This window comes from Anarhichas minor, unplaced genomic scaffold (genome assembly GCF_050575085.1).
Source record: "Anarhichas minor isolate MPS153535 unplaced genomic scaffold, ASM5057508v1 ptg000058l, whole genome shotgun sequence".
Lineage (NCBI taxonomy): Eukaryota > Metazoa > Chordata > Actinopteri > Perciformes > Anarhichadidae > Anarhichas > Anarhichas minor.
Window position 1 is genome coordinate 3961913 of NW_027466504.1, and position 25431 is coordinate 3987343.

At 45.4% G+C, this 25431-nt stretch overlaps 2 protein-coding genes across 3 annotated transcripts in view; both read left to right on the top strand.

Annotated features, from left to right (window-relative positions):
• thada (THADA armadillo repeat containing) overlaps positions 1 to 10518 on the top strand; it is a 97545-nt gene extending 87027 nt beyond the window's left edge. For both annotated transcript variants that reach the window (XM_076076818.1, XM_076076819.1), the window contains exons 37-38: positions 9072 to 9247; positions 9870 to 10518. In XM_076076818.1, coding sequence (XP_075932933.1) covers positions 9072 to 9247; positions 9870 to 10193 — 500 coding nt within the window. In that variant the 3' untranslated portion in view covers positions 10194 to 10518. The remainder of the gene's footprint in view (positions 1 to 9071; positions 9248 to 9869) is intronic.
• Positions 10519 to 13043: 2525 nt separating this feature from the next.
• zfp36l2 (zinc finger protein 36, C3H type-like 2) lies at positions 13044 to 16302 on the top strand. The gene is made up of 2 exons (XM_076077339.1): positions 13044 to 13335; positions 13535 to 16302. Exons 1-2 carry the CDS (start codon positions 13249 to 13251, stop codon positions 14732 to 14734), a joined length of 1287 nt encoding a protein of 428 aa, XP_075933454.1. The 5' UTR covers positions 13044 to 13248; the 3' UTR covers positions 14735 to 16302.
• Positions 16303 to 25431: the final 9129 nt, after the last annotated feature.

The window sequence follows — 25431 nt, forward strand, 5'->3', positions numbered from 1 at the left end:
TTTTTTGTATGATTGTTGAAATTCCGTTTGCACCAAGATTAAATTCTGGCCCGTGCCAAATGTCAGAAAGTGTTTTTACGAGGTTTACGTGGTGAAGTTCTGGTCCGCCATGGCAGAGGCCTTTGGCTTGATGACCTGCATAATATCTCAAATAGGAAATAGGAAGGGGATAGCCTGGCATGCTACTCAACACCACGGCTATGTAGTGCAATGCTGCGCCGATGGAAAAACAACACTGTGTGTTTGCAGGTCACTGTGTGTGTGTGTGTGTGTGTGTGTGTGTGTGTGTGTGTGTGTGTGTGTGTGTGTGTGTGTGTGTGTGTGTGTGTGTGTGTGTGTGTGTGTGTGTGTGTGTGTGTGTGTGTGTGTGTGTGTGTGTGTGTGTGTGTGTGTCTTTCCCATACCCTGCCTGCAGGCCAGCTAGTCTGCCCATAGTGTGTGTGTTTTATGACCTGCCGTTGCAGAGTCAAGTATCTGAGGTGTTAGCTACTTCAGATGGAGGCGACGACTCCTGGCCCTTTGATATGGAGGACAGGCAGTGATGTGGGAACAGAGACGGGTTCTGCAACACACAAACAATAACAGAATGTAACCCCCCCCCCCCCCCCCCCCCCTTAGGAAGGAAATACATTTAAACGTAATTGGATTGCTTTATCTCTGTTTAGCTGCTGATCATTTCATTGCCGGACAGTATAGATCACATGTGAACCAGATGTTTAGCTAAATTAGCAACAGACGGCGTGTATACACCAAGTATATCTAACAGCCATTAAAAGAATAGTGTGACAGTTTCTTTCCAAAATGTAGATGAGAAAATCGGTACCAATGTCATGTCTGTATGCTAAATATGAATCTTAAGCTAGTAGGCGATGGGCCTAGCTTAGCATTAAGCCTGGAAACAGGGGGAAACGGCTAGCATGGCTCTGTCCAGTACATCAATCTGTTCATCTGACTCTCAGAAAGAAAGCAAAGCAAGAAAGCTTCTCAAAATATTGAACCATTCTTTCAAAATGTTGGCGAAAGCTCTAAAATGACTTTAAAGCACTCAGTACTTGTTTTTTGTTTCTCTTAAAGTAACGGGACTTTTTTTGTGTCACTGGTATACAAACTTTTAAAAACATTAAGTAAGAGTAGGGCCAATCCTTGCCTTTTGATGAAGTGATTGAATGCTTTGCAATTTTTTTTTGTTTCACGTGAAAGAGTTAAATGTTTCTCTTTTACTCCGGAAAAAAACGCGACCTCTGATTTTAAGCCCGGTGAAATCCAAATAAACCTGTTTGGCGTGTGGGAGAGAAGTTTAGTTCAGATTCGCATCAGGTTCGTCGAATTCAAACTACAGTGGAGCCATTGTCCTGGACAGGAAGAGAAAATCTAATTTAACCCCATCCCACCCTCCACCGCCGCCCCACCACCCCCAGCATCACCCAAATACCTCCAGGCTAATTGGGTCTGAAATCAAACTCCACTCACCCGCGCTGGCCTTCCAGCACTGTGACGGACTCGGGGCAGGAACAGAGGGTTCACTTTTTATATATAAATGTGTGTATATATATATATGTGTATATGTACTGTATATAGCTAAACCGTGATCCTCCACTTTTACGTTTTTTTCAAATCGTTTATGAAAGACGTTTATCCTACAAAACATGAAGTTCAATAAAAGTCACATATGTTGGACATTATTTATTGATCTTTCTTAAGATTAACATACTAAAACCGATACTTTATGTAAGTACTTAAAGTAATTTTCGTGTGGATGTCCACTCAGTGTTGATGCTAAACGTAGTCGATTGAAGCAGTAAATTCCTCCGTGTTGACCCAGAAAGCTGAGTTCGCGGCTTCTAAATCCGTAGCTATTCCTGCATTTGGCGCCGTCATTTGACTTGACCCTTTCTCTTGGGAGGAGCCGGGGGGGGCTTTAAAACGTCCTCGTTCTCTTCGCTTGTATTACAAACTACCTAAGTGTCCAACAGTGAAAATGGCATCTCAAAATACGAGTGCAGAGGATGTTATGGCTGACTCAGATATTCAACAGTTGATAGATTTGTTAAAAGATATGTACCGATCTGGTTAACCTGGAATTAGGTGATTTTTAAACAATTAATCCATAGAAACTTCATTTAACTCCGCTAGAAGGTAAAAAAATAACTAGTATATGAAATGATTAACTTGCCATCAGTATAGACATTTTGAGTTGTTTCAAGTCTCCTATCCTTCCTCCTGTTTTACCCACCGTTCTGAAGTAGTGTTTGAACTCGCACACTCTGTTGACATGCCTGTGTTTTCCTGTTTCTCAGTGAACCATTAGCAAACCAACCCCCCCCCCCCCCCCCCCCCCCCCCCCCCAACACACCCAGTTCATTCATTCACAGTGGATGACGTAGATGAATGGAAGTGAGTGGCCTGGCGGGGCTGAAGGACACTCATTAAACATGCCTCGTCCTCTTTTAGAACAGTACTCACTCGACCATCAAACCTGGCTCTGCGTTTGGTTTGTGTTGGACGAGTCGCCGAACCGAACCAAAACCGAACTTAAACCTAATTTAAGAAGAACCCATAAAGACGCACAGAAACAGAAGAGTTGCTCGACTTTTTTTGATTTGCTGCTTTGAACCTTGTTACTTTTGCAATAAATACGCCGTTAATTTACGCTCCGGTGAAAACACACCAACAGACACGGTGTGCGTCTGTCTGCTGCTTTCACAATGTTCGACCGGAAAGGCGGCATGCGGAATGGGATTTTAACAAATTGGTGTGGTGTGAAATAAAGTCACATGTCCGCAGTAATGACTGGTGTCTGCAGGCCGTGTTGAAGTGTGTGTGCATTGTATTCATTGCCGTCTACAGCTGTGGGTCGTAACACTTGATCGCGATGTGTCTTGAGGATAAAACGGGAGCGCAGAGTGTCGGTCGTTTGAATGCTCACTCTAAACTGCAGAGAGTTGAAATCACCAGGATTCAAAGAGATTTAGATCAACTTAGTAAACCACAAAACAGTGTGAACGCCCAATAAAATAAATACATCAAACCTTTTTTGGTATAGTTCTCATTTATGTGGATTTTTGTGGCTTTCCGAATTTTAAAATGTAGCCCAGATTATATTATATTTTCTTTAATAGAAAGAAAGCGACTGTGCAGGACCCTTACTACGAACTAATGCTGCAATCCAGACAACTCGGTACTCGAAAATGTCCAACGTCCCACTAAAGATACATACAGTGGAACACCACTCAAAGTCTGACTTCCTACTCCCTACTTCAACCATCAACTCGAAGGCAACGCTAAGTACATTAAGCTGTACTGAATTAAAATAGTACACACTAATATATAAACCCATTCTACATTTAAATGAAATATGTGGCCGTGTTATTAGGTAGCTGGTTACGTGAAACAGTAATCCACGCTGCACCAAAGTCATTCGATAAAATGTGAAAACAAAAAACAGCAGAAAAATGTGAATGCTGCCCTGTTGTGTGGACTCTTGCCAAAGAAACATCAGTTTGTCAGGTCAGACATGTTGATTGTTTTTGCGCCGTGCAGAACTGGGAACATTCGGACCTCTGAGTTGTCTGGAACGCTTCGTAAAAATGTTCAACTTTGACCATTCGCTTCTCAACCCTGTTGCATATCCTGCGTCTGAAAAGCGCTGTGAAGTCAACCCACCCAGGAGTCCAAAGTCAGTTATCGGTTAGAGTCACAGAATCGTCTTGAAAAATGCTTTTATTGTGAAATTTTTCTGGCATTTCTTCCCATGTGGCAAAAGAATCCACTCATTTGCTGCTTGGACCTGATCAACAAACACAAGCAATTTAAATATTCTGCAGAGAATTTACAGGCAAACAACCTACTTTTTCTTTTTTTTTTACCAATTTAGTCAAAACATTACATCACCTGTCGGTTGTCTTTGATTTGTGTCTCATAGGAAATGTGACAACCACAGGAGACGCCGTGACAGAGACGGCCTCTGATTGGCAGACATTGACTTGTATTTGATCCTTTGACCGAACTAACCACTGACTGTGCTTCATGACAATCGCTGCTCCATTATTTCTATGTTAATGCTCACCATTCACTGAGTTTCCTACTGTTATCTTCATGGTAATGTTTCCTGATGATGCTGTTGTTGTTGCTGCTGCTCTTGCTCTCCATGCTGTTTTCTCGCCAAGCACCAGAGGAAGTTGGGGCTGTAAAGTGTGTTTTTATTTCGCACCTCTCCATCTCACACCTTTGCTTCCTGGTGTCTCGGCTCCACTCCGGCGTCTGCAGCGCGAGCTCTTTGTGAGATGGAGTGCTGCTTTGGGCGTTCGAGAAGGTTGATGTTGTGTTCTGGCCGTTGTTGGCTGGAAATTTGTTCGCCGTCAGTTTTTTCTTCTTTGTTTTCACACTACCATGATGCACTCTCAAGCGAAATCAAATGTTTTTTTCAGAAGCCCCAACTGGCCATCTGATCTCAGATTAGGTCCCGCACTGTATGGAATAAAGACTGTTCAGCAGAGCAGGTGTGGTTTAGGGACCAGTACGGTGGTCCGTCGGGACGGCTTACAGACCCCCAGGGAGGGGGGGGGGTTGTAGCCCCTGACCCAAATCCCTCAGAGGTGGGTGGCTGAACAGAGGAATGAACTTCCCACTACAGTGGACGTGATGACACCAGCGGAGGAGTGTGGGACGGGAAGCGCTTCCTCTCATTTCACTTGTCCTGACAGGCCGTCGAAACACCCCCCCCCCCCCCCTCAAAGGGACATCTGAACCCCCCCCCCCCTCAGCTGCAAAGGCTCAGGAAGGATTTAGTGAACAGCGAAGGTCTCTTCACTCTCTTAATTTAATTCAATGACTTAAATGACACGACTGTTGATCAGACACAGTGAGGCTGCTGCGCTGTGCGGAACCTTGATGTTCAAAAAAAACAATCCTGTGTTGTTCTGTTGGAGTTTATAAACAGTTACCCACAATTCAGCACAAAGCCTTCAGGAATAATATGCATTTTTTTCCATCTCTTATTATTTCCACCAAGGATTGTGGGATTTTTTTGAAATGTAGTTTTTGCATGGACACAACCCATCAGCCTGAGTAAAAAAACTAATGTGAAGGAAAAAGTCAACTAAACTACACAATACTTAATGTGCAATACGTTCAGATAAGCCGGCTAGAACAGGGAAGGAAGTGACTCGGTACTATGCAAGATTAGATCGCTGTAGTTTTGTATGAGAAAAGCATTTTTATACCTTTTTATTAGAGATCTGACAGCAGAGAGAGGAGGAGAAGTAATGGGAGTGAGCGAGGTGTTGCAACAATGGTCTTCTGCGTGACTCGAACCTTTGATGTTGGTCACACCTCTAGACAACCTTTGCACCCCGCCTCTTCTTCTGGAGCTGAATGTTTTGAATTAACTCCAGCCCCAGTTTTAATTGAAATTGTCAGGAATTAGCTATCAACGTTTCTAGCCTGAATCCATGTCAGTCCACAAAACGTTAACAATACTCATTGTGTACTGTATGCACTGTACAATAATTGTAATAGTGTATTGTATTTGCTGTTAGTGTACCAACCAATGTACATGAATCAAACGATGACTTTGGAATGCCGCTCATCATTTCAACTTATAAACGAAAGCAACATTATGGACGTTCATTCTTGACCTTTGAAATAGTGTTGACAAGACCACTAACTCCAGGTGCTTTTATCAGCTTTTTCCGGAGCTTTTAACCGTACCACATGGTCTTCATAAGCAGATAATACCCGCAGCCTTGGCTGTGCTGTATTCAGTGATGAGTATAGTGCCTCTTCCCACTGGACAAAAACACAATGATGCCTGTGTGTGCACGATAAAGGACTTGTTATGGTTCTTGGAAATTTACATACTAAGCACTTTTTAAAAACTTGGTTGTCGGACATGACCAAAGATCGTAATTCAGTTTAAAAAATAAAAAAGCTCATAATGGTACAACTGTTATACTGTTTCCACAAGTGGCACAAGGTTAAGTTTTCCCCTCACACAGAGCCCTGCCCAGCTCAAATGTACCAAAAGAGTGCCAGCGGACGGAGTGTGTGCCAGTGGATGCCAATGGCACACACACACACTCACACACACACACAGCCTCACCCCATCGTACATCGGACCCATTCATCCACCAACTGGCTCTGATATTGTCATTTGCGGAGACAAGATTGTCTTACATAAACTCACACAAACTCAAACAATACCTACATAGGACTAAACTCAAGCCAGCACACACACACACACACACACACACACACACACACACACACGCACACACTCACACACACGCCAGCAACAGCGTGAAAGACAATCCCCTTGAGAAACTGAGCATTTTGCGCCAAAAGCTCGCAGAGGGGGAAATCGCATTAAGCGACGTGTGAAACCGCCGTAGAAAAGCAGATAAATTGAATGCAGCTAAAATTTCCTATTATGTCCCTTAATGTTGGCGAGGGGGAGGGGGGGGCCTGTAAAGGCTTGACATCAGAGGCCGGGCTGTCCCAGAGAGAGAGAGGCAGCTTCTCGGTAAAGAAAGGAATTCGTCACTCAAGCTCCTAAACTCTTAAATCTCCTCTAATGCGGTCCAATCAGCAGCCTCTAATGTTCACAGAGCGGGTTTCCCTCGCCGCTCAGACTTCAGGCTCTGCTCCGATTTTACGCCTCCTCTCTAAAGAGGAAAAACAATCTGGGTTCCCGACCCTGTGTGTGTGTGCGTGTGCGTGTGCGTGTGTGTGTGTGTGTGTGTGTGTGTGTGTGTGTGTGTGTGTGTTTTGTACTATATGTGTGCTGATGTGGGGTCTGTATACCTCCCTCCTCTCTTCCCATTGTGCTAGTGTTTTGGCTAGTGTCTCTCAAAGCCTTTTGAAGTCTGTGGTGTTATCTTGGTGTCAGGTGTGGTGAGGATGGTCAAGGTGGGAGAATAACACACACACACACACAAACAACCTCTGTGTTGCTGCGTGGACAACTGGAGTCGTTAAATGAAGTTGTACGTTATGTTTTCCTTCCGTTTGAAGTGCATGTCCTCACACTCGCACTTCCTCCGCTCTCGTAGCGAACACAGCGAGCGTGGGCTCATGCCGGGCCTCTGGTTATGTGTAGAAGCATTATGGCAACAGAGGGCTATTTGTAGCGAGACTACTTTTTAAAAAAAACACATAAAAAACATAATTTATTTAGTCACTAAATGTAAGAACCACGTGAACGTCATGTTCACGCATGCGGGCGATCCATTCCTACATCCATTCATTAGCATGTCAACAGGAAACGGAGCGCGCACGCGCATATTGGTGCAACGCGCAGGATAGTTGTGAGTCCACTCACACACGCCCTGGTCGTGGTCGGCTGTGTGTGAGTTATAGTTTTGTTTCCCAGAAGGCCCTCCAAGCCCAGAGGAGACACACACACACACACACACACACACACAGTTTGGATCTACAGTCAGCCAGGCTTCATTTAAACTCCTCAAGCACCAACAGTTACATACCAGATAAATTCTTGGGGGAAATCAGGTGAAAGTGGAAAATTCTCTACATGCAGGTGCTCATCAATCAGATTATATTTATTTCATATTTGATAATCCTGCCACCTGAAAAGGTTTTTTTCCCCTTGGGCTTGCGTCAGACACATTTTTTCCTGCATCTGAATTTGACACAAAGTGTTCTGTTCATCTGTGGAAACGGGACGTATTTAGAATTATTCATTTCAGTCAGACTTAACTTGGATTCAATTATTTTGGATACAGGGACATGCCACTACGGGTAATGTTTTTTCCTTTCATGCCACCGCATCACACGATACTCGGCGGGCCGGGTCTGCTTCGTCATGCACATGCCCTCCCGTAGAAAACCCAATTAGAAACCTGTGTGCGCCGTTCATTGGCAGAGAAACCGGGTTTCTCCTGCAGGGGATCTCGGCGGTTAACTTTTAGGCTGGTGGAAGAAACCAGGCGCTCCCCAACATGTTTTTTTTTTTAAACATCAGGTGATTGTAGACTGTCTCCTTGGTGGCTGCAGTGTTCCTGGCCCCGTCTATTTGACTTCTTACTCTGTCTGTTACATGTTTCCACCTCTTCTGTTGATTACGGCTCACGTAACTATTCATAATCATTTTTAGAAGTGATTAATACTAATACTGTTGATAAATATACTATCAAGAAAATCACACTTAGCCGAGTCATGCTGTCATATGACTGAGAGGAGATTCACACTCGATCAATAAATTAAAACACAAAATGCTTTTGTACAGATGAGATTTTCAGAATAGTTAGCGTGCTAATGTGTGACCTATTTGGATAGATAAGAGCTCATACGAGGATGTGCTCGCGCATCTGACCCGACACTTGATTAAAAGGCTGTTTGATAATGACACAAACTGAGAAGATTTCAAACCACATTCGAACAAAGACCTCAAATTACAAAACCTCACATCAATAACTTTGAATAAATGATCAAATAATGATGGTTAAATTCACGTGCGCCGCACACATTTCTCCGGATATGCTTCTATAACCAAAGGAGTCATCACTCCTTGCAAAGCCGTGAAATTTCAGGTTTAATATCATCACTGCGCTCCAGATGTTTCCGAGTCTGTACTAGCTAATACTTTTAATGGTGCGTCCTGATTTTTCTAACTGAATCACCAAGGTGTTTGCCACACTCGTAGTACATCTCTATGGGCTTTGTTTCTAGATTTCTTCCCAGTTCTGCACTCTGCATGTTTAAATCTTTCTCGGTTGATTCCCTGACCTCTTACCTCTCTATGAGCTTGAGCACCCCCTTAGATCCCGGGGCAGAGGTCCTCGGGTCACTCCAAAGCTGAACTTAAGACTAAAGGTGAAACAAAACCAGAAGTCCAACCGCCACTCAGCTGACACGGTCACCTAATGACACGGCAACAGAAGCCGGCTACGGGTGGGAAAAACTCGACACAGTCGCACGCAGCAAAAAAGCTGTTTGTGATTTGGTGCAAAGACGGCCTTTGAACACACTTGTTGTGGCTGTCAACCTCGTGTGTCTCAAATGTTAAACACTGTTTACAGACTTTGCATAAACGCGTGTCCTCCTTCTGCCCTCAGATGTGACAGGTGCGTCCGTGTGTCCTCCGGTGGCCCTGGACTCGGGCGTGGGGCTCCTGTGTCGCCTCTTCGAGCTGTGGGGGCAGACGCCGGCGGGCGTCCTCGCTCTGACAGAGTGGCTGCTGGGAGATGAAGACGCTGGTGAGGAGGCGGTTGCGGACGAAGCCACCGTTCTGGTGAGAAGCCGCCGCGTAGCCTTGAGGGCGACTTCGCCTTAGTGACCTTAACTGACGACGTTACGCTGCAGCACAAAAACATCACAGGAACACTGTGTTAGACGTCATGTTCTCAGCTGTGATTTCCATGAAGTGAAACTGATGACCATGAAGGCTGTCACGGCTTCATTTTCTATGGCTGCACCACGGATTGTTCCTTAGCTGCCAGGTTGGAACAAATAGGACGTTTATGCACCAAGTGTAAAATCACCACTTAAGGCACTTGGCCTGTGATTCGGGGTTGGTCTAACTCCGTGTCTGTGTGGATTACAGGGACAGAGGGCACTTTATTTTGTTTTATTCTGATCACAGTAGTGCAGCAGTCAAAACAGCTGAGTGTTTTAGGCCACCAAGGTTTCTGCCCTCCGGCCACACGTTGTGTAGCTGTCCGTTTCGTTAAACAGCTGAGAGGCATTGTACACTACATAGTGGACAGAGATACGTCGCTTTAGGCTGAAACTTTATAATTGTTGCGTTTACAGCTTGTTCTGTTGCCAAAGCAGCCCAAAGAATACATTTAATTAATTAATACTGATTTAAATCAACGTCCCAGTAACCAAACTCCCATTTCGCTTGTTACCAGGACGAAGAGGATTTCCTGTTCGAGAAGGGGGATCTGAACCTGTGGGCCGAGCCGGTCCAGTGGGTGAAGCTGCTTCACGGACACGTCGGCTCCCTCATCCTGGCCTCCAAGCGGACCCGGGCCCCAGGGTTCTCAGGGCCGGACCAGGTCCACCGAATCCGTACGCTGTCAACTCGGGCCCGAACCCAGGCCCTCGGCTCCCAGCGGGCCCTGGACTCCCTCCCTGCCCTGCCCCAGTTCTCCTCCACCATGGAGCACGCCCGGCTGCTGCTGCGGCACCAGAGGGCCACTCTGGCTCTAGATGTGCTGGAGAGGCTGAGGTAGAGGAGGTCGCCCTGTTTGGCTTTTAATTTTATTTTTTAGGGTAAAATTTGGTAAAGTCAAGGATCTTAATATTGAAATGAAAGAAAAGTATCAGATGAATGCTTCAATGAATGCTTGAGACCACAGACTGGCTTTGTGGTCGAGTCTTCTCATCATTATCACAACAAGGGAATGAAGGAAACAGGATTCTTTGTTTTTTTTATTCTCTCCTTGTCTCTCACTTTGTCTGACATGTGTTCATTGATTACCAGATGTGTTTTTAATTTTTACAATTGCTGTTCCTCTGTCTTTTTTTCAATTAAACATTATGTCTGACATTACTGCACTTTGGTTTCCCAAGTCCTATTTTATCCCGAAAGGAAAAAAACCCACTGAATGTCAACAATAATTGGAAGGCTGTGTGAGTGTTTGCGTGCCGAAGCCATAACAATAACTCTGTGCCGGAGCTCGGGCACAGCAACACCCGGCGCTGTGCTCCTATCGGCAGGGAATGTGTCACACGACAAACACATCCAACAGTGTCCGCAAGTTTACCGGGGATTTAAGGGTCGGGAACAAAACGACGACTAAAGCTTCGAGCGTCGACTTCAATGGCGCGATTGTGCGGCGACGCTGGCTTTACTTCTCTTGATACGTCCCCAAAGTTGTGTTCCAGTGTTCCCCTCCAACTTCTACTGTATGTTTATACGAGGTGTTACTTTCCTGCGATATTTAATTTACTGCAGGATTCTTCCCATTGGACTGTGTTTTTATGCTTCCCTCTACTTTTCCTGGTTATGTAATTAGGAGGACGGCACAATGGACTACTGTCCTGTGTGTGTGTGTGGATCCATGCTGCCCTCTCATACAGCTGGACCCTTCTCCCTCCCTGGTAGCCATGTTCCCTGTTACAGTAAAACTGACGTAATGTTTTGGAACAGCTCAACATCCCCCAATTTCTTTATTTCAAATCCAGAGCCGTGTGATGGGGGGAGAGAGCGTGTTTTCTGCAGACGAGGACATGTTCAAGGGATTTCTCAGGTTCCTCGCCGTGTCTGTCCTTCACATTAAACTATTTATCACAACTTGCAAAGCACAAATAGTCCTGGGGCAGCCCTCAGACTAATTTTAGGGTTGGTAGTAGTAGATTCCAAGCTCTTATGTCACTTGTTTTTCGTCTGTTGCTATTTCCCCTCCCACTTTTTGTTTTACCTCCCTCCCGGCTTCTCCAACCAAACCATGCAGCACTTAAAGAAATATTGAATCATGTCACAGGGAGACAAATCTGTTATTTTTATTTTTATAACCACTCTTCCAATTATGATCCCATGTGGAAAAGGCTTAATGGTTACCAGGTGTCGCAGAAACCGGCAATTTCTGGTGATATGTGTCGCACAGCGTTTTTACACCCTCCTGTCTCGTTGGAGTCTCTGCTGCCAACACTGCAATCTTTCCACTGTGGGTTTTTTATTTTTATTAAACTTGAGCTAACTTCAAGAGCACAGCGGAGTAGTTTGACATTTTCATGTGAACATTCTGCCATCCTGAGAAGGTTACATCACCCTGAGACAGGGGCAGCTTATTGCAACCGCACTTCACTCTTTGACTGTGGTGACGGGTTAGGCTGTGTGGTTAAATGACCAAAAACATCCCTAAACATGGATGCCCCTCTGTGTCTGCAGCTCTACTGTATAAAAAAAACCACAGGGGACATAAAAAAATACACATTCTCTACCATAAGAGAGTGACATTATTACTGCGAAATGGGATCTGAATGGGCCTTGAAATCTTGCTCCAGCTCTGTCCAGCAGGGGGAGCTCCAGTCTTTTTCCCCCGCGCAGTTCTCACCTTGCCCTTGTGGGGGCAGTGTTGCTCTGCCGCGCCGCATTGAAAAAACACATTCCTGCAGTCTGGGCTGAGATTGGGAGAAAAACAAGTCGGAGTTTGGAACTCAAAGAGTGGCTCAAAAAGATTTCACCAAAAGCAAATCCGATTTGCGTTTCGAATGACTCAACGTGTTCTTTAGGAGCGCTTTCTAATCTCGAGGTGGAGTCCACATATTGATGTTTAGTTTTGAGACAATAGGGAAGTAGGTCATGTGCGCGCGCTAGGCATTAACATGTCTACTTTGCCATGTGTAGTAGAAGAAGAAGGAATAGGCTGCTGTTGCTCTGTGGAAGTCGATTATGCAACCGGTTTGCAGCTAAAAATTGTACTTGCACTCTGCCTGGACTCCTCTCCGCTCATACTTGTGGTCTCACCCTGAGAGAGTGAGGGAGAGTTTCCTTCCATTACAAATACATTTGTCGGCTTCCAAGTGTGGTGGTCCAGAGGTGGAGATGGGTGGCCTTGTCACTTGTCGTTTTTTTGAGGAGTCTCTTCAAAATTTATATGTGTTGCTTTTGGGCAAGGCGCAAAGCGCACCCCCCTCTCCCCCCTAACGTGTGACCCAGGTGTGGATGTGTGTACGGTTAATTTTCCTGTTGAACAGCTCGCATGCGCAGTAGACGTCCTCCTGATGTGTTTCTACATTCTTTCGCAGCGAGAGTTGACCAAAAAAAAGCAAAACCAACTTCCACAAAATTGTTTGTGTGATTAAAAGTGTGTGTGTGTGTGGGTGTGGGTGTGGGTGGGGGGGGGGGGGTAGAGTTAGAGGGGTGTGAGGAGGATGGGGGCGTTTGCTGGGGTTGGGTTTCAAGGCGTGGTGTTAGAGAATAGACGGCCAACCGGTGAGTGGAAGTTTCCTCCGGGAGGAGGGGAGGAGGCGGCTCCTCGCAAAACTTTGCACCGACTTCAGTTCGCCCCTCCCTGGCCACCGCCAGGCATTTATACCCATGTAAAAAGGCTCGAGCGCACAGTGAAGCACTCTGGCTCAGCGCTTCTCGAGGGGAGGACATAAAGCCACCTACGACTCAACAATACAAAACCTACACCCTCCTTTTTTTTCTCCACCTCCTTCTTCTGCGGACTTAAGTTGCACACAAACTTTTAAAGGCAACTTCTCCTCAACCAAAACCAGTCGTGGCACAAACTAACGCTTCCGCACGTCGCGTTCAAGGATCCTGGTCGTTCCTCCATGAAAGAGGGAGTGCAGCAAACTTGGGGAAAAGAGATGTCTGCGGCCGTCTTGTCTGCGTTCTACGACATGGACATGCTTTACAAGGTAAATGTTTGACAAGATATGGGGAGTTTTATTTGAAGCGCTAACGTTAGCGCGCTCCGACTTGTTGCATGTGTTCAGCTGCAACAGGTTGTCACGTTGCAGGCGAACGCAGCCTAAACGTGCCATGTGGTCAAAATAGTAAGAAAATTGGTGCCAGACGTGCATTGGTAACTAACTCGTGTCTTTTTTTCTCCTATAGCAAGATAAAAGCATGAACATGAACGCCCTCCACATCAACAGCATGCTGGACAAGAAAGCGGTCGGGGCTCCGGTCACGACTCCGGGCTCCGGTGGCCCCTTCACACCGGGATTTTTCCGCAGAAACTCAACCAGCAACTTGGAGGCAATGAACAACGGCAACAAATACTCGATGGGCTCCTACGGCAGCCTGAAGGAGAACACGCCGAGCAGCAACATCAGCGCCACGGCCCTCATGAACAAGGAGAACAAGTTCCGCGACCGCGCTTACAGCGACAACGGAGACCGGGGCGTGCTGCAGCAGAAGTCCGGCTCTCAGATCAACTCCACCCGCTACAAGACCGAGCTCTGCCGGCCCTTCGAGGAGAACGGGTCGTGCAAGTACGGGGAGAAGTGTCAGTTCGCTCACGGCTACCACGAGTTGAGGAGCTTGTCCCGCCACCCTAAGTATAAAACTGAGCCGTGCCGCACCTTCCACACCATCGGTTTCTGTCCGTACGGTCCCCGGTGTCACTTCATCCACAACGCCGACGAGCGCCGGCCGTCTCCGCCCGCCAACGCTAACATGCAGGCGGGGGAGTCCAGGTCTGCTCGCGAGCTGTGCGGCTACGGCCAGAGGGACATCCTGCCGCAGCTCGGCTACACCCAGAGAGACAGACCAAAGCTTCACCACAGCCTAAGCTTCTCCGGCTTCTCCACCCACCACGGGCTCGAGTCTCCCCTGCTCGACAGCCCCATGTCGCGGACCCCACCGCCGCCCACCACCGCCTCCTCCTCCTGCACCTCCACCTCGAGCTTCTACGACGACGTGCTTTCTCCCAACTCCGTGTCCTGCATCAACAGTGCCTTTTCCTTTCCCGGACAGGACTTAAAAGCCTTACTGGCCCCCCTGGCTGTGCACACCCCGAGCGGTTACGCCAACAACCACTCCACCGGTGCCTACTACGGGAACATGCAGAGCAGCGCGTGCCCGCCCTCTCCTCCGACATACAACATGAGCCACTTGCAGGCGCTGCGCCGCCTCAGCGAGTCTTCGGTGTTCGAGCCTCCTCCCAGCCCGCCGGACTCGCTCTCCGACCGGGAGAGTTATGCGAGCGGGTCCCTCAGCTCTTCCGGGAGCCTCAGCGGCTCTGAGTCCCCGAGTCTGGACGCTGGAAAGCGTTTGCCAATCTTCAGCAGGCTGTCGATTTCAGATGACTAATCGTGTTTTCTTCATTTTTTTGTTTTCATATGGATTTATGGACTGGTCCGGCAGGGTGGTTTGAAGAGCCACGGGTTGTCAGCGAGTGAGGTAAACTGTCCTTCAAGCAGAGGATCCCGGTCAAGACCCCTTTTGCCCCCGGGCCCTCCACCCCCCCATTTCAGCAGAAACCACCCTGCAGAAGTGCCTTTTTGAGTAAGACATTGAGTCCCTACCAGCTCCTGGGGTGCTGACCCTGCTCTGACCTCCCTGGAGGGGGGCAAGAGTAGAGGATCCCCCCCCCCCCCACAGGGATCAGTAAAGCTTCAGACATTTAAGTGTCCTTGACCTGGCATTAGTTTAGTATTTCTTTTTCCTCCATGTATGTAATATAGCTGTATTAAAACTTAGATAGCAAACAGAAGGCATTCCATCAGTGCCTTGCCCTAGGGCTTCATGGCAGCCCCCCCCCCTCTCCCTTTTTTTGCTCTATCAGGCAAGCCACACTTTTCCTGGGATTAGATGTGTGTTAACATGACTTGACAAGAAGAAGAGACTGTAAGCAGTTTTCAGATTTCCTCCCATCCTGCCAAGAATATGCCTTGACTCAAAGTAACATTTTTTTTTTGTCCTTTTTTATCAAAGTGTGTTTTTTCTTTTTCTTCTCTGAAAGCTTCAACTTCCATTCCAGATCTGTCTTCTCCCAGCGCCACCCAGTGGTTCGGTCGGTTAGTCTAGTTCGTTGCTTGGATGAAAAGCACTCTTGAGTTGGGTTTGTTTGGGGAAATCACTGCTGATGGTTGAATATATATTTTTTTAGCTGTTTTTTGAGTGATATACATAGCTGTGCATAACTGGCTATGGACTATTTAACTTATTTATTATCTTGTGAAAAAAGTATAGGCTACATTGGTAATTTGTGTCCATACTGTATTTATCAAGTATGATGAAGCAATAGATCTATATTCTTTTATGTTTAAATTATGGTCGCCATTATTAATCTGCATAAAGTGGAGTGTATGTTCTTTTCACAGTAATATATATATTTTGTTGTTTTTGTTTTCCTTTTTTTTTTTTTTTTTTTTTTGTAACTTCACTCGGTTATTTTTATTGTAAATGAGTAAAAAAAAAAAAAATCTTAATTTAAGACAACGTATGTGATATTTATTTCATTAATTTTGTTTCCTTGTTTACGTTTATTAAAAAAAAAAAGTTTGCGTGATTGCTGTTTGTTCCTGAGGTTGTCAGTGCTGTAGAAGGCTTTTTTTTTTTTTTTTTGAGGATCCCTATTTAGATGTTTCCGTAGGATGTATAAACAATGTGGTTGTACAGACCGTCCAAACCTTACTTCTTTTTGTCGATCTAGATCAGACTTCAGTGACAAAGAACCCAAGTCAATAAATTAACCAAAAAGTATTTTAATTTTGATTTATTTTTCTCTCTGTTTGCACGAGGTCACACTGTGATTCCAGCCACGTGCTAAAGAATGTAGCATCCCTTGTGCCCCAGTATTATTGTGTAGTGCCTATATATGGGGTTCACCATCTTGACATGCCTTAAAATTAACCAAATAAAGTATTTTTCCTAAATGGCATCTTTTATATACACCAGTTGAACTGAATGTAGTGTTGGATTCTGAAATTTTTTTATTTCTTAAAGGTTGTTACCACTCGGACACGCTGACAAAAACAACCCTAACCTTTCTAAATCTCCATTCCTCTTATTAGATTTCCGTTTGCTCTTTTTATTTTTATTTTTATTTTTTTTGATATTGAAATCTAGTTTTGAGTCTTGAGTTTGCTGGAGAGGGAAGTGGATGAACACGTTTGGTTTTGTACATAGTAGGTACAGGGGGAAGCGCACTATGTACTTTTGACTACTTTATCAGAAGTAAAGCTTTTTGAATGTAACAAACGGACAAAAAAGGCACCGAGTTGTGATCTTTTTTTGGGGGGGGGGGGGTCAGTTCACTACAAATTGAGTGTGAGACTTAACTTTGTACTGTACATTTTTTTTGTAGTTCTCCCAATAAAAATCATTTTCAAAAAAACAAACGCTTCAGACTGTCGGGCTGTGATTTCCTACACTACATGAACCGCTCACAGTAAACACATCAGATGTTGCAGCTCTGGAGGAGCCCAGCTGCCTTGTGGCACTACTTGGCATGGGGCCCTCAGAAGGGGCCCGTCCTCAGCACACAGTATAAAAGCACTGACCTGTTAGTTTCCAGGTGTCCCCGATCCCAAACCAAGGAAGAACTGACCTGTAGGTGGGCTCTGGTACAGGGATAAATACGGAATAGTACACGATCTGTAGGTCGGCACCATCTGAGGGAATGACGTCTGGGATTTTAAAATGGAAATTGATCAGGAGCCCAGATCCACAGGAGAGTCGGTAGAATGTGTCGGTAGCTCAGGCTGAGAGTCCGTCTGGATGAGGGGCGGAGTGTTTTTCATAACTTTGATGATGGTTGTAACCAAATTTTGAACAGAAAATGTATCAATATATTGACTCACCCCATAGGTGCAGAAGTGCAGAATGAAATCACTGGAGATTGTGTTGGGGGTACCAACAGTAAAATGCATTCTGTCATGTCAACGTTTAACAAAATATGGGAAAGTCAACAAGACTTTTGAAATGTGTTCTTCTCTGCCTTGGTGATTGGGGGGGGTAAACATTGTAGCCAACATAGATCAAACAACATGCTGCTGGTGGACCATGCCGTTTTACTAGGTCTGCTCTAGCATGGGGAGAACCAGAACACAACCAAAACCATGCGGGGTAGACTGAGACCATGCCGCAGTCAAATGAGAGGTTTTCCAAAGGCCCGGGGCCGCCAAAAATCACCACAACATTCCTCGTTATGACTTTCCTACTAGCCGTAATCCCCGGTGGGCCTCAGCCAACGGTTTACAACAACATCAACTCCCGTCAATACGGATAAATAGAGAACTAATCACAGGAAACATTCACTGTTGCTTTTATTAGTTCTGTAAGGTCTCTATCAAAAACACTGTTGTTCCATGTTGAATTACAAAGCTTCTGAAAGGGACCTGCTCGCGCCGGAGCCCTCGTTTGAAAGCAACAACGTGACGAAGCGGATGCCATTTAAAGTGAGTGTCTAGGCCACAAGACAAAAGAGACACATTAGAGGGATTTAATGTCTTTTACAATGCCACCAGGCGGGTTTTAATCTGCTATCCATTATTTGTCTCCTACATTATTAGGCTTGTTGGAGGTGAACTGTGCCTCGGCCGAGGAGTGGACGAGATCAGCAGCATGGGAAGATGACAAAACACTGAGGTGAAGTCCAACGCTTTCAAAGAAAACACAGGAAGTCACAGAAAGCTGTGTGTAGCTGCCGTTATATATTCTATCCTTTGTTCTCTCCATGTCTCTGCTGCTTTGTTTGTGCTATAAATAACCATTATTATTATTATTATGATCAACCACAAACATGCTTGGTAACAGATTAAACCTTCATTGCACAGCATGAGAATAATAGCCTACAAACTAGCGTTGAATATTGCAATTACACAGAAAATTAGGATTTTCTACAAAACATGGTGTTTGTTGTCAACAAAAACTAGGAGCCAATCAGCTGTTTGGTTGGGTGACAGCCAGGCGTTTCCCATCATGCCCAGGGACTTGCGGAGCAACTGCGGCGTCTGGCTCTGAAAACGGCGGTCGCCTCGACCTCGTGAGGTTGTCCGGATCAAGTCGGACTCAAATCTAACCAACACACACGTTGTGCGGCCTGGCTCGCCCCGAACAAGCCTGGTGCTTCATTATAATTCACTCCCCACTCCACTTTCTAAGGCTACATGCATACCTGCTCCCTGCTTATCGGCTCCACAGAAAACAGTCATAGTATAGTGTGTCGAAAACAGTCATAAATAAGTCATAGCATGGTCCTCTACCAGACTGAATGTGCGTTATATGCCTCCATTTAATCCCCCGTGTGGGGGTACCTGCAGAATGAGTATTCCCAACCTCTGAATTCTAAATAAACAGCGAAAAGTTTCAAACATTATATCGTCCTTAATTTGCTTTACAGTCTGTAAACGTATAAGAACTTCTGCAGAGTCAGCACCACCACGTCTGGTCTCACGTCTTCCACCTCCTGAAGACCAACAATGGCTGCCCTCATCTGCTGCATAGATCGATCATCCATCTGTAACTCTATGACCTAAATGATTCGGCTGTAAACTCATGTTCCCACATGATCATTTTGGTCTTTCTTAAGCTCCATGATACTAAAATCAACTTTAACCGCAAGGAAGCAGCCATGGGGCAACATTACTTATTGGAGTAGGGGAATTAAAACATGTTCCTTTAACACCATATTTATCTTTTATCTTCCATCCACCTTTTAGATCTCGTCCATACGTCTTTATAAAGCAGCTTCATGGAAACTAAAGACTGTAATGATCTACAGATGGGTTATAGAAATGATCTCTTTTGCATTATGACTTCATTATTAAACCTGCTCTGTGCCCTAGATTTCAACCAACCCAGTACTTTCCTTTTTTTAACCAGTTTAAATATCTTTAAAGCGCTAATAGGCCTACAACCCATAAACTCTACTGCTGCTACTGAGTACAAACTGAGTACAAACTACAACGATATACTCAAGAGAAGTACCTTGAGTACCTTCTACTTAAGTACAGTGCTTGAGTACATGAGATGAAGGAGTGAATGGTGACACTGTGTTGTATTGGCTTACAGCTGGACTGATTGCTCATCGGCGTGACAAAATCAATCCCATCTGAATGATCCTCTGAGCCGCTTCACTAACTCATCTTTCACAGTGAACCCTTCAGAAAGCTGGAATGGCGAGTGATATCTGAGGTCAGACGGGCCGAGATGGATGTGTCCGTCTGGGAACTCAACGCCAGACATTGACTCATAACTGATTAACTCCGCAGCTGTAAATGTTTTTCTACTATCAGTCACTTGAGCAGGTAAAACAGGGCCGGTGGTGCCTGTAAGCAGGGCAACATGCGGTCGGCCACCTTCAGACCAAATAAAAACGCCCATTGCCTGCATTTTCCTGTTGTTGCGGTGCAAAAAGGGCCCTGGACTCCCCTTTCAGGAACTGTTTTCTGCAGGCTATTCTGCGAAGTTGACAGCGGTGGCAAAGACTTTAAGAAAATAAAGGGCCCAGGAGTCACGCGGTGCCTGAGAGTTCACGCCAAGATAAGGCAGGCTGATAAGGGCCCTCGGCAAATATTTACTGTGTCCTCAGGGTTTCATAATGAAGTGTTTATCAGAGCAGAGCCAAAGGGCCGCACAATGCGCCGGGCCCTGCCAAGTAGGATCTGCGATCCTGTGACTCAGTGTGTGTGTGTGTGTGTGTGTGTGTGTGAAACATGAGTGTGTGTCAATGAACAAACCCACGTATAATGTTTGATTGAGTGAACGTTCATATATGTTATGTCTGTAAAAGATATGTCTATGAAACCCTTTTCATATAAGGATGTGTGCGTAGTGGTGTTCGTGTCTGTGTGTGTGTGTGTGTGTGTGTGTGTGTGTGTGTGTGCATGCAGGGGTCTCGCTGGTTAATGGATCTGGAGCTCCTACAATGAAAGGAAACACTCTCTGACTTGTGATTAGGGCAGGAAGAGTCCCGCTTCCTGGCCACCACCCATTTCCACCTCTTCTTCGTCCTGCTGTTTTTCCCCTCCTCCTTCAGTTTCCCTTCTTCTCTGTAGCGGCGGCTTTCGAGAAGTTACTATTTGTGTTCCTCTGTCGGGCTGGGAAGGCCTGGCTCGTCCTGGTATTGTTTTGGCCCGCTAAGCCTGGACCCCGGGGTCAAGTCGTAACAGCGCGTGCCTTTTTAGACTTTGTTTTCAGCCCCCACGGGTGCCGGATTGGCGTTCAGCCAAATAGGGAGTGGAGAGCAGAAGTTGCTCATCATAATTGTGTCACAAAACCCAAAATGTATCCTTCCATTTGATCCAATCCTCCGTCAGCCTTTGTTTTTGCTGATTTTGTAATGATGTAGATGAGTACAGAGATATAAGCGAAATCTGTCTTTCTTTAATGAGCTATAATTGCTGCTTATATTAAAAGTGAAAGTAAACAATTTCTAATTTTAGTTGGGAAGGCCCCTCTAAAGGCCCCTCCTGTTTCCAGGGCCCTGAGTCACTGGTTTCATAAATCACTGAAGAACCCTTCAAAGTCCCCTCTGTCTGCTTATCTGTGATTGTCAAACCTCATGTGACACTATTATGGCTTCACAGTAAAACAATGTGCAGTATGTGTGTGTGTGGGTGTGTACAACTGGCTTGGAGCTTCACCTGACTGGCACTGCTTCAAGGTTCAAACAAACATGTACATCTGTCAGACTTTCTCAGTCAATTCAAAAAGCCAGGAGTCTCTGGCTGCTAGAGGCTTGAGTCATACGGGGTCTGTAACATTCTTCTGCTTGAGGTTCCATCAGTCTGTTGTGGACCACGACTTTACTGCTTCACTGACTGACTCTCATTAACCTGGTTTTCAGCAGCAGCAGGCGGCTGTTTTCAGCGACAGAAACTCAGATGCATTCACTGTCCGCTGCCTACCCAGCACCAAAGGTTGGACAGACACAGTTAGAGACTAGCTGGTGAATGTATTGGAGCATTTTGCGACCAGAAACGAGGCTCCAAATGAAAGCCAATGTTGCTCTGTGGTTGCTGAATGTGTAAATAGGTAACTGTTTGCTAACAAGATCCCCATAACCCTAACAGTTAACAAGTGGACTTAGCCAATGTGACGTCACCCATTGGTTTGTGGAATGCCCGTTTGGAAGTTTGTCATTTTGTCTGTCGCCATCTTGGCTTTTTGCAAGCTAAGTACAACTGACATTGTTAGGTGACCAAAAAGGGTACATTTAACTTTCACGAGCTGAAAACACAGTGTGAAAGGGTTAAAGTTTTAGGACGAAAATGCGGACGACACCCAGAACGGACAAAGCCGTGGATTGGCCTGTCAATCACAAGATAGCCACGCCTTTCACTGGTTACAAAAAGACGTCTCATTGTATAGAAGTCTATGAGAAAATGACCCTACTTCACACTTGATTTATTCCCGCAGTAAACATTGTAAACATGAGTTTATGATCTCAATCTCTACTTTCAAGTCTTCTTCAATACAGCATGATGTTCATTTAGTAAATGATGGTCCATTTAGAGTCAAACAGACCATAAAGCAGGGGATGCTTTAGGGGCGGGGCTACCTTGTGATTGACGGGTCACTACCACGACGTTGTCTGGGAGTTGTCCATGTTTTTGTCTTACAACTTGAATCTTTTCACACTGTGTTTTCAGCTTTCATTAAAGTTAATTGTAACATTTTGGCGTCTGTTGACTCCACCCTATTGTGTCACTTCTGGTTGCAAAAAAACATGCCGACAAAATGTCAAACTCAAGGCCTCGAAACGGCAGTCCACAAACCAATGAGTGAAGTCACGGCAACTCTTCTGATATAGAGTCTATGGTTTCCAACAACCTGAGTCAAGGGAATCTTTAAGTAAAGGTAAATTCAACCAGCTATTAACATGTTTTTGCCAATTGTGGCCACAGTGCCGTTCAGCAATAGCTACAAGTCTTGTTAAAGTTCAATTCACAAGAAACAAAATCAGTTGTGTAGAATGTGTCGAAGCGATATCTGGTTGAACTATTGCTGCTGTTATCTCCCCACATACAGACAGTTCCCACCATTCAGTAATGAAAAAAATGGTAAAAATGACTATATACATAATAACATAATACAATAAGTATTAAGTATTACAATAAGTAACAGTTTATAAAGTTATGAGCCTATTTCATACATCAGTGGTATGAAACTCTGACAAGAGCTCACAGTTTAAATTAGCTCCCAGCTCTCCACGGCCTCTCTCATTGTGAGGAGCTAGAAACATAATCTTCGCTTTATTTTCCAGATGTGGCTTCCGGCCCCACGCTTAGCTGAGGTTGACAGCCCCCCCCCCCCCCCCAGCTGCCGCAAGGTAAGCCAAGGTAAGCCGCCACAGTGCACAGATGCTGAAAAAAGAAATGTTGTTTGCACAGTGGATTTGAAGTCCGGCGATGGTCAGAAGCGAGGATGGGGGGTCGGATGCTTGGAGAGGGCGGAGATGTGCGGGCCGGAGGGAGTTGGCCCAGTCCGGTCACGTTCGGCCGGCGCTGCTTTGTCCCCCATGTTCCTCTCTCCTCGACGTCTGCCGAGCTGTAAATATTTACAGAGCATCTTGTGAGAGGCGTGTGTTTTTACCGCCAATGCTTGTGGCTCCTCAGTGTGTGTGTGTGTGTGCGTGTGTGTGAGAGCAATGCAGATGAGATGCTTCTCTTGGTCCTCGGGCAGTGTAAACCCTCAGCCGTGTGCGTGTGTGTGTGTGTGTGTGTCGGATGAGGTACTTCCCTCGGGCTCTCCACAGTTTACTAACACCCAGACCCCTGGCGCTTGTTCAGGCCCCGGCCCCGAGCTCCATCTGTGAATCAACAGGGAGAGCAGACAGCAGAGAGGCACCTCACTCTGCCTTTCTCTGACCCCTGCAAATGACAGAGCGAGTGAGAGAGAGAGAGAGAGAGAGAGAGAGAGAGAGAGAGAGAGAGGGGAGGCATGTTTGTTTACCTCGCCCCACCTTGTATACGAGGCGGCGCTGACATCACGTCTTCGCGGGTGGAAAATTCTCATAAAACATGTTTTCTTTACTCCTTTTTCCAATGTAAATAATACAGAGGGTGTAAATACCATTAAGGGCCCCGGCCAGGCCGTTATTATGCAAGCAGCTCTGTATAAGGCTGTTTCCAGATTCATGCAGCCCAGAAAGTTTCACTGTGGTGTGGTTTGTGATGCACACACACATGCTAACCTGGCCTGTTCTCTGGCTGCCCTGTCCTCAGAGGTCAGAATGTTGCGGGCTGCCCTTTAATCTGCAATACCAAGACCACGATAAACAAACAATCCAAGATAAGACATTGTTACAAAAACCTCCCAAATCCATGCATGAAAAAGCACATCATCCCTTGACAAATCAAGGTTTTAAAAAAAAACACAGAAAGGCGACAAATTAAAGGAAAACACCTGAATAAATGAGCGAAGAAACGTAACAAATACTTCCATTGCAGGGCTCACTAATAAGTGGAGAGATACCGCTTATACCAGACCGAGCGAGACTGTAGCTGCAAACACCTCTGTGTGCACTGAACCATGCAAGAGTGATTTATCTTGCCTTTCATGTGTAAAAGAGGAAGAATGTGTTACTTCCTCTTTCAGAAGTTGCATATTCTCACTTGAAATGCTAACACATGTGTGTGTCAGTAGCAGAAGAGTCCTAAAATCAGTACTACCAGCTAACGTTAGCCACCGTATGCTAATGGCCGTACCAGACCAACTACAGGCCTTTACACACTGGGGGATTTTCTTTCGTGCAGCTCATTCACATGTCAATCGTAGTTTGTTTTTTGTGACAAAAATGTCAAACAGAACCTGAATATTACGCAGCAAAAAAGCAGCGTAATTTATTTTCACAATAAGGTTGATTTTCCGGAGCTTCAACCCCGCAAATAAAAGCATCAACCGATCACGTTGTGATCTAGGTAAGAAGAGAGGCCCGAGGCCTGCAGACTCACAAGTGAATCCCTTTGCAGTTTAAGTGAATGGGGACGATATTGTTGATTGTCATCGTCTTCAACCAATCAGATCTTTAGTTTGACATGTTGGGCGTATTCTTTGGCCTGCTAGCTGGCCTACAACTACGTCAGCATTACGTGCAACTCAGTTTTCAGGTGCAGCTCTGCAGTGAGGTGCAGCGTGTGCTGTGATTGGTCAGTGGGCGAGCACGTGACTATTGTGAAACAAAACTTAACAGCAGAGGCTTAGTGGGAGTAGTGAGAGCTGAAATTGAAAGATATGGAAGAAATTATGAAATTTTTTTGCATTTTACTTGGTGTAGATTATTGTTTTTTTTACCTAGCTTTGTTTTTTTAACACTCAATGGCTGAAGGAGGAGAAACGGATTTGTGAGTTGGGATTTAACCGTTGGATTAAACTCTTTGTCAACAAAGAAAGGAGGATGGAGTTTGGTAAGTCAACTGCATTAGTTTTTTTACATCTAATATCTGAATGGCCCTCGAGTGTGTAGCAGAATGCGTGTTGCTGCTGTTGTTTTCCCATTAAGCTAGTTAGCGTAGCCTCCCAGAACACCTACGGAGCACCAGCTGTTTTTTGTTGTGGTTTTTTTGTTCCGGGTTCAGAGGTCACACAGACCGTTGTCTCCTACATGAGCGCAGAAAACATTATATTTCCCACAATTTAAGCTTCTGCATTTTCCAAATGCACTAGTATTATTCAAATGTATTATTCGGTCTGTAAGCCTCGTACCGAACAGTTTAATACGAATACGTGTATTGTTACACCCCTAGAAACAAATAATAACCATAGCTGTGGCGCCATCATAAGGTGGTATTTCAGCTGCAGGACAGCAGTGAAGGCCTAGGTATAAAATGCACAGCCTGCCACTGGTCAATAGTATCATGGTAGTTGGTCCTCTGCCTACGTGAATATATTCGAACCTTTTATTGAAAAAGTGCTGCAACTGTCACAAATTTGCATCACAGACGGTATGAATCTTTTTGAGTATTTCGCATCCCCGGGACGTTTATTCGTCACACTCCCGGTGTGTAAAGGCTGTAGCAGCTGAGTGTATGTTATTTCCTCTTTAAAACGTACATAGT

Coding starts and splice junctions, on each gene's coding strand:
- zfp36l2 (XM_076077339.1), top strand. CDS start 13,249: ATGAAAGAGGGAGTGCAGCAAACTTGGGGAAAAGAGATGTCTGCGGCC. Junction 13,336..13,534: donor ACATGGACATGCTTTACAAG/GTAAATGTTTGA, acceptor TTTCTCCTATAG/CAAGATAAAAGCATGAACAT.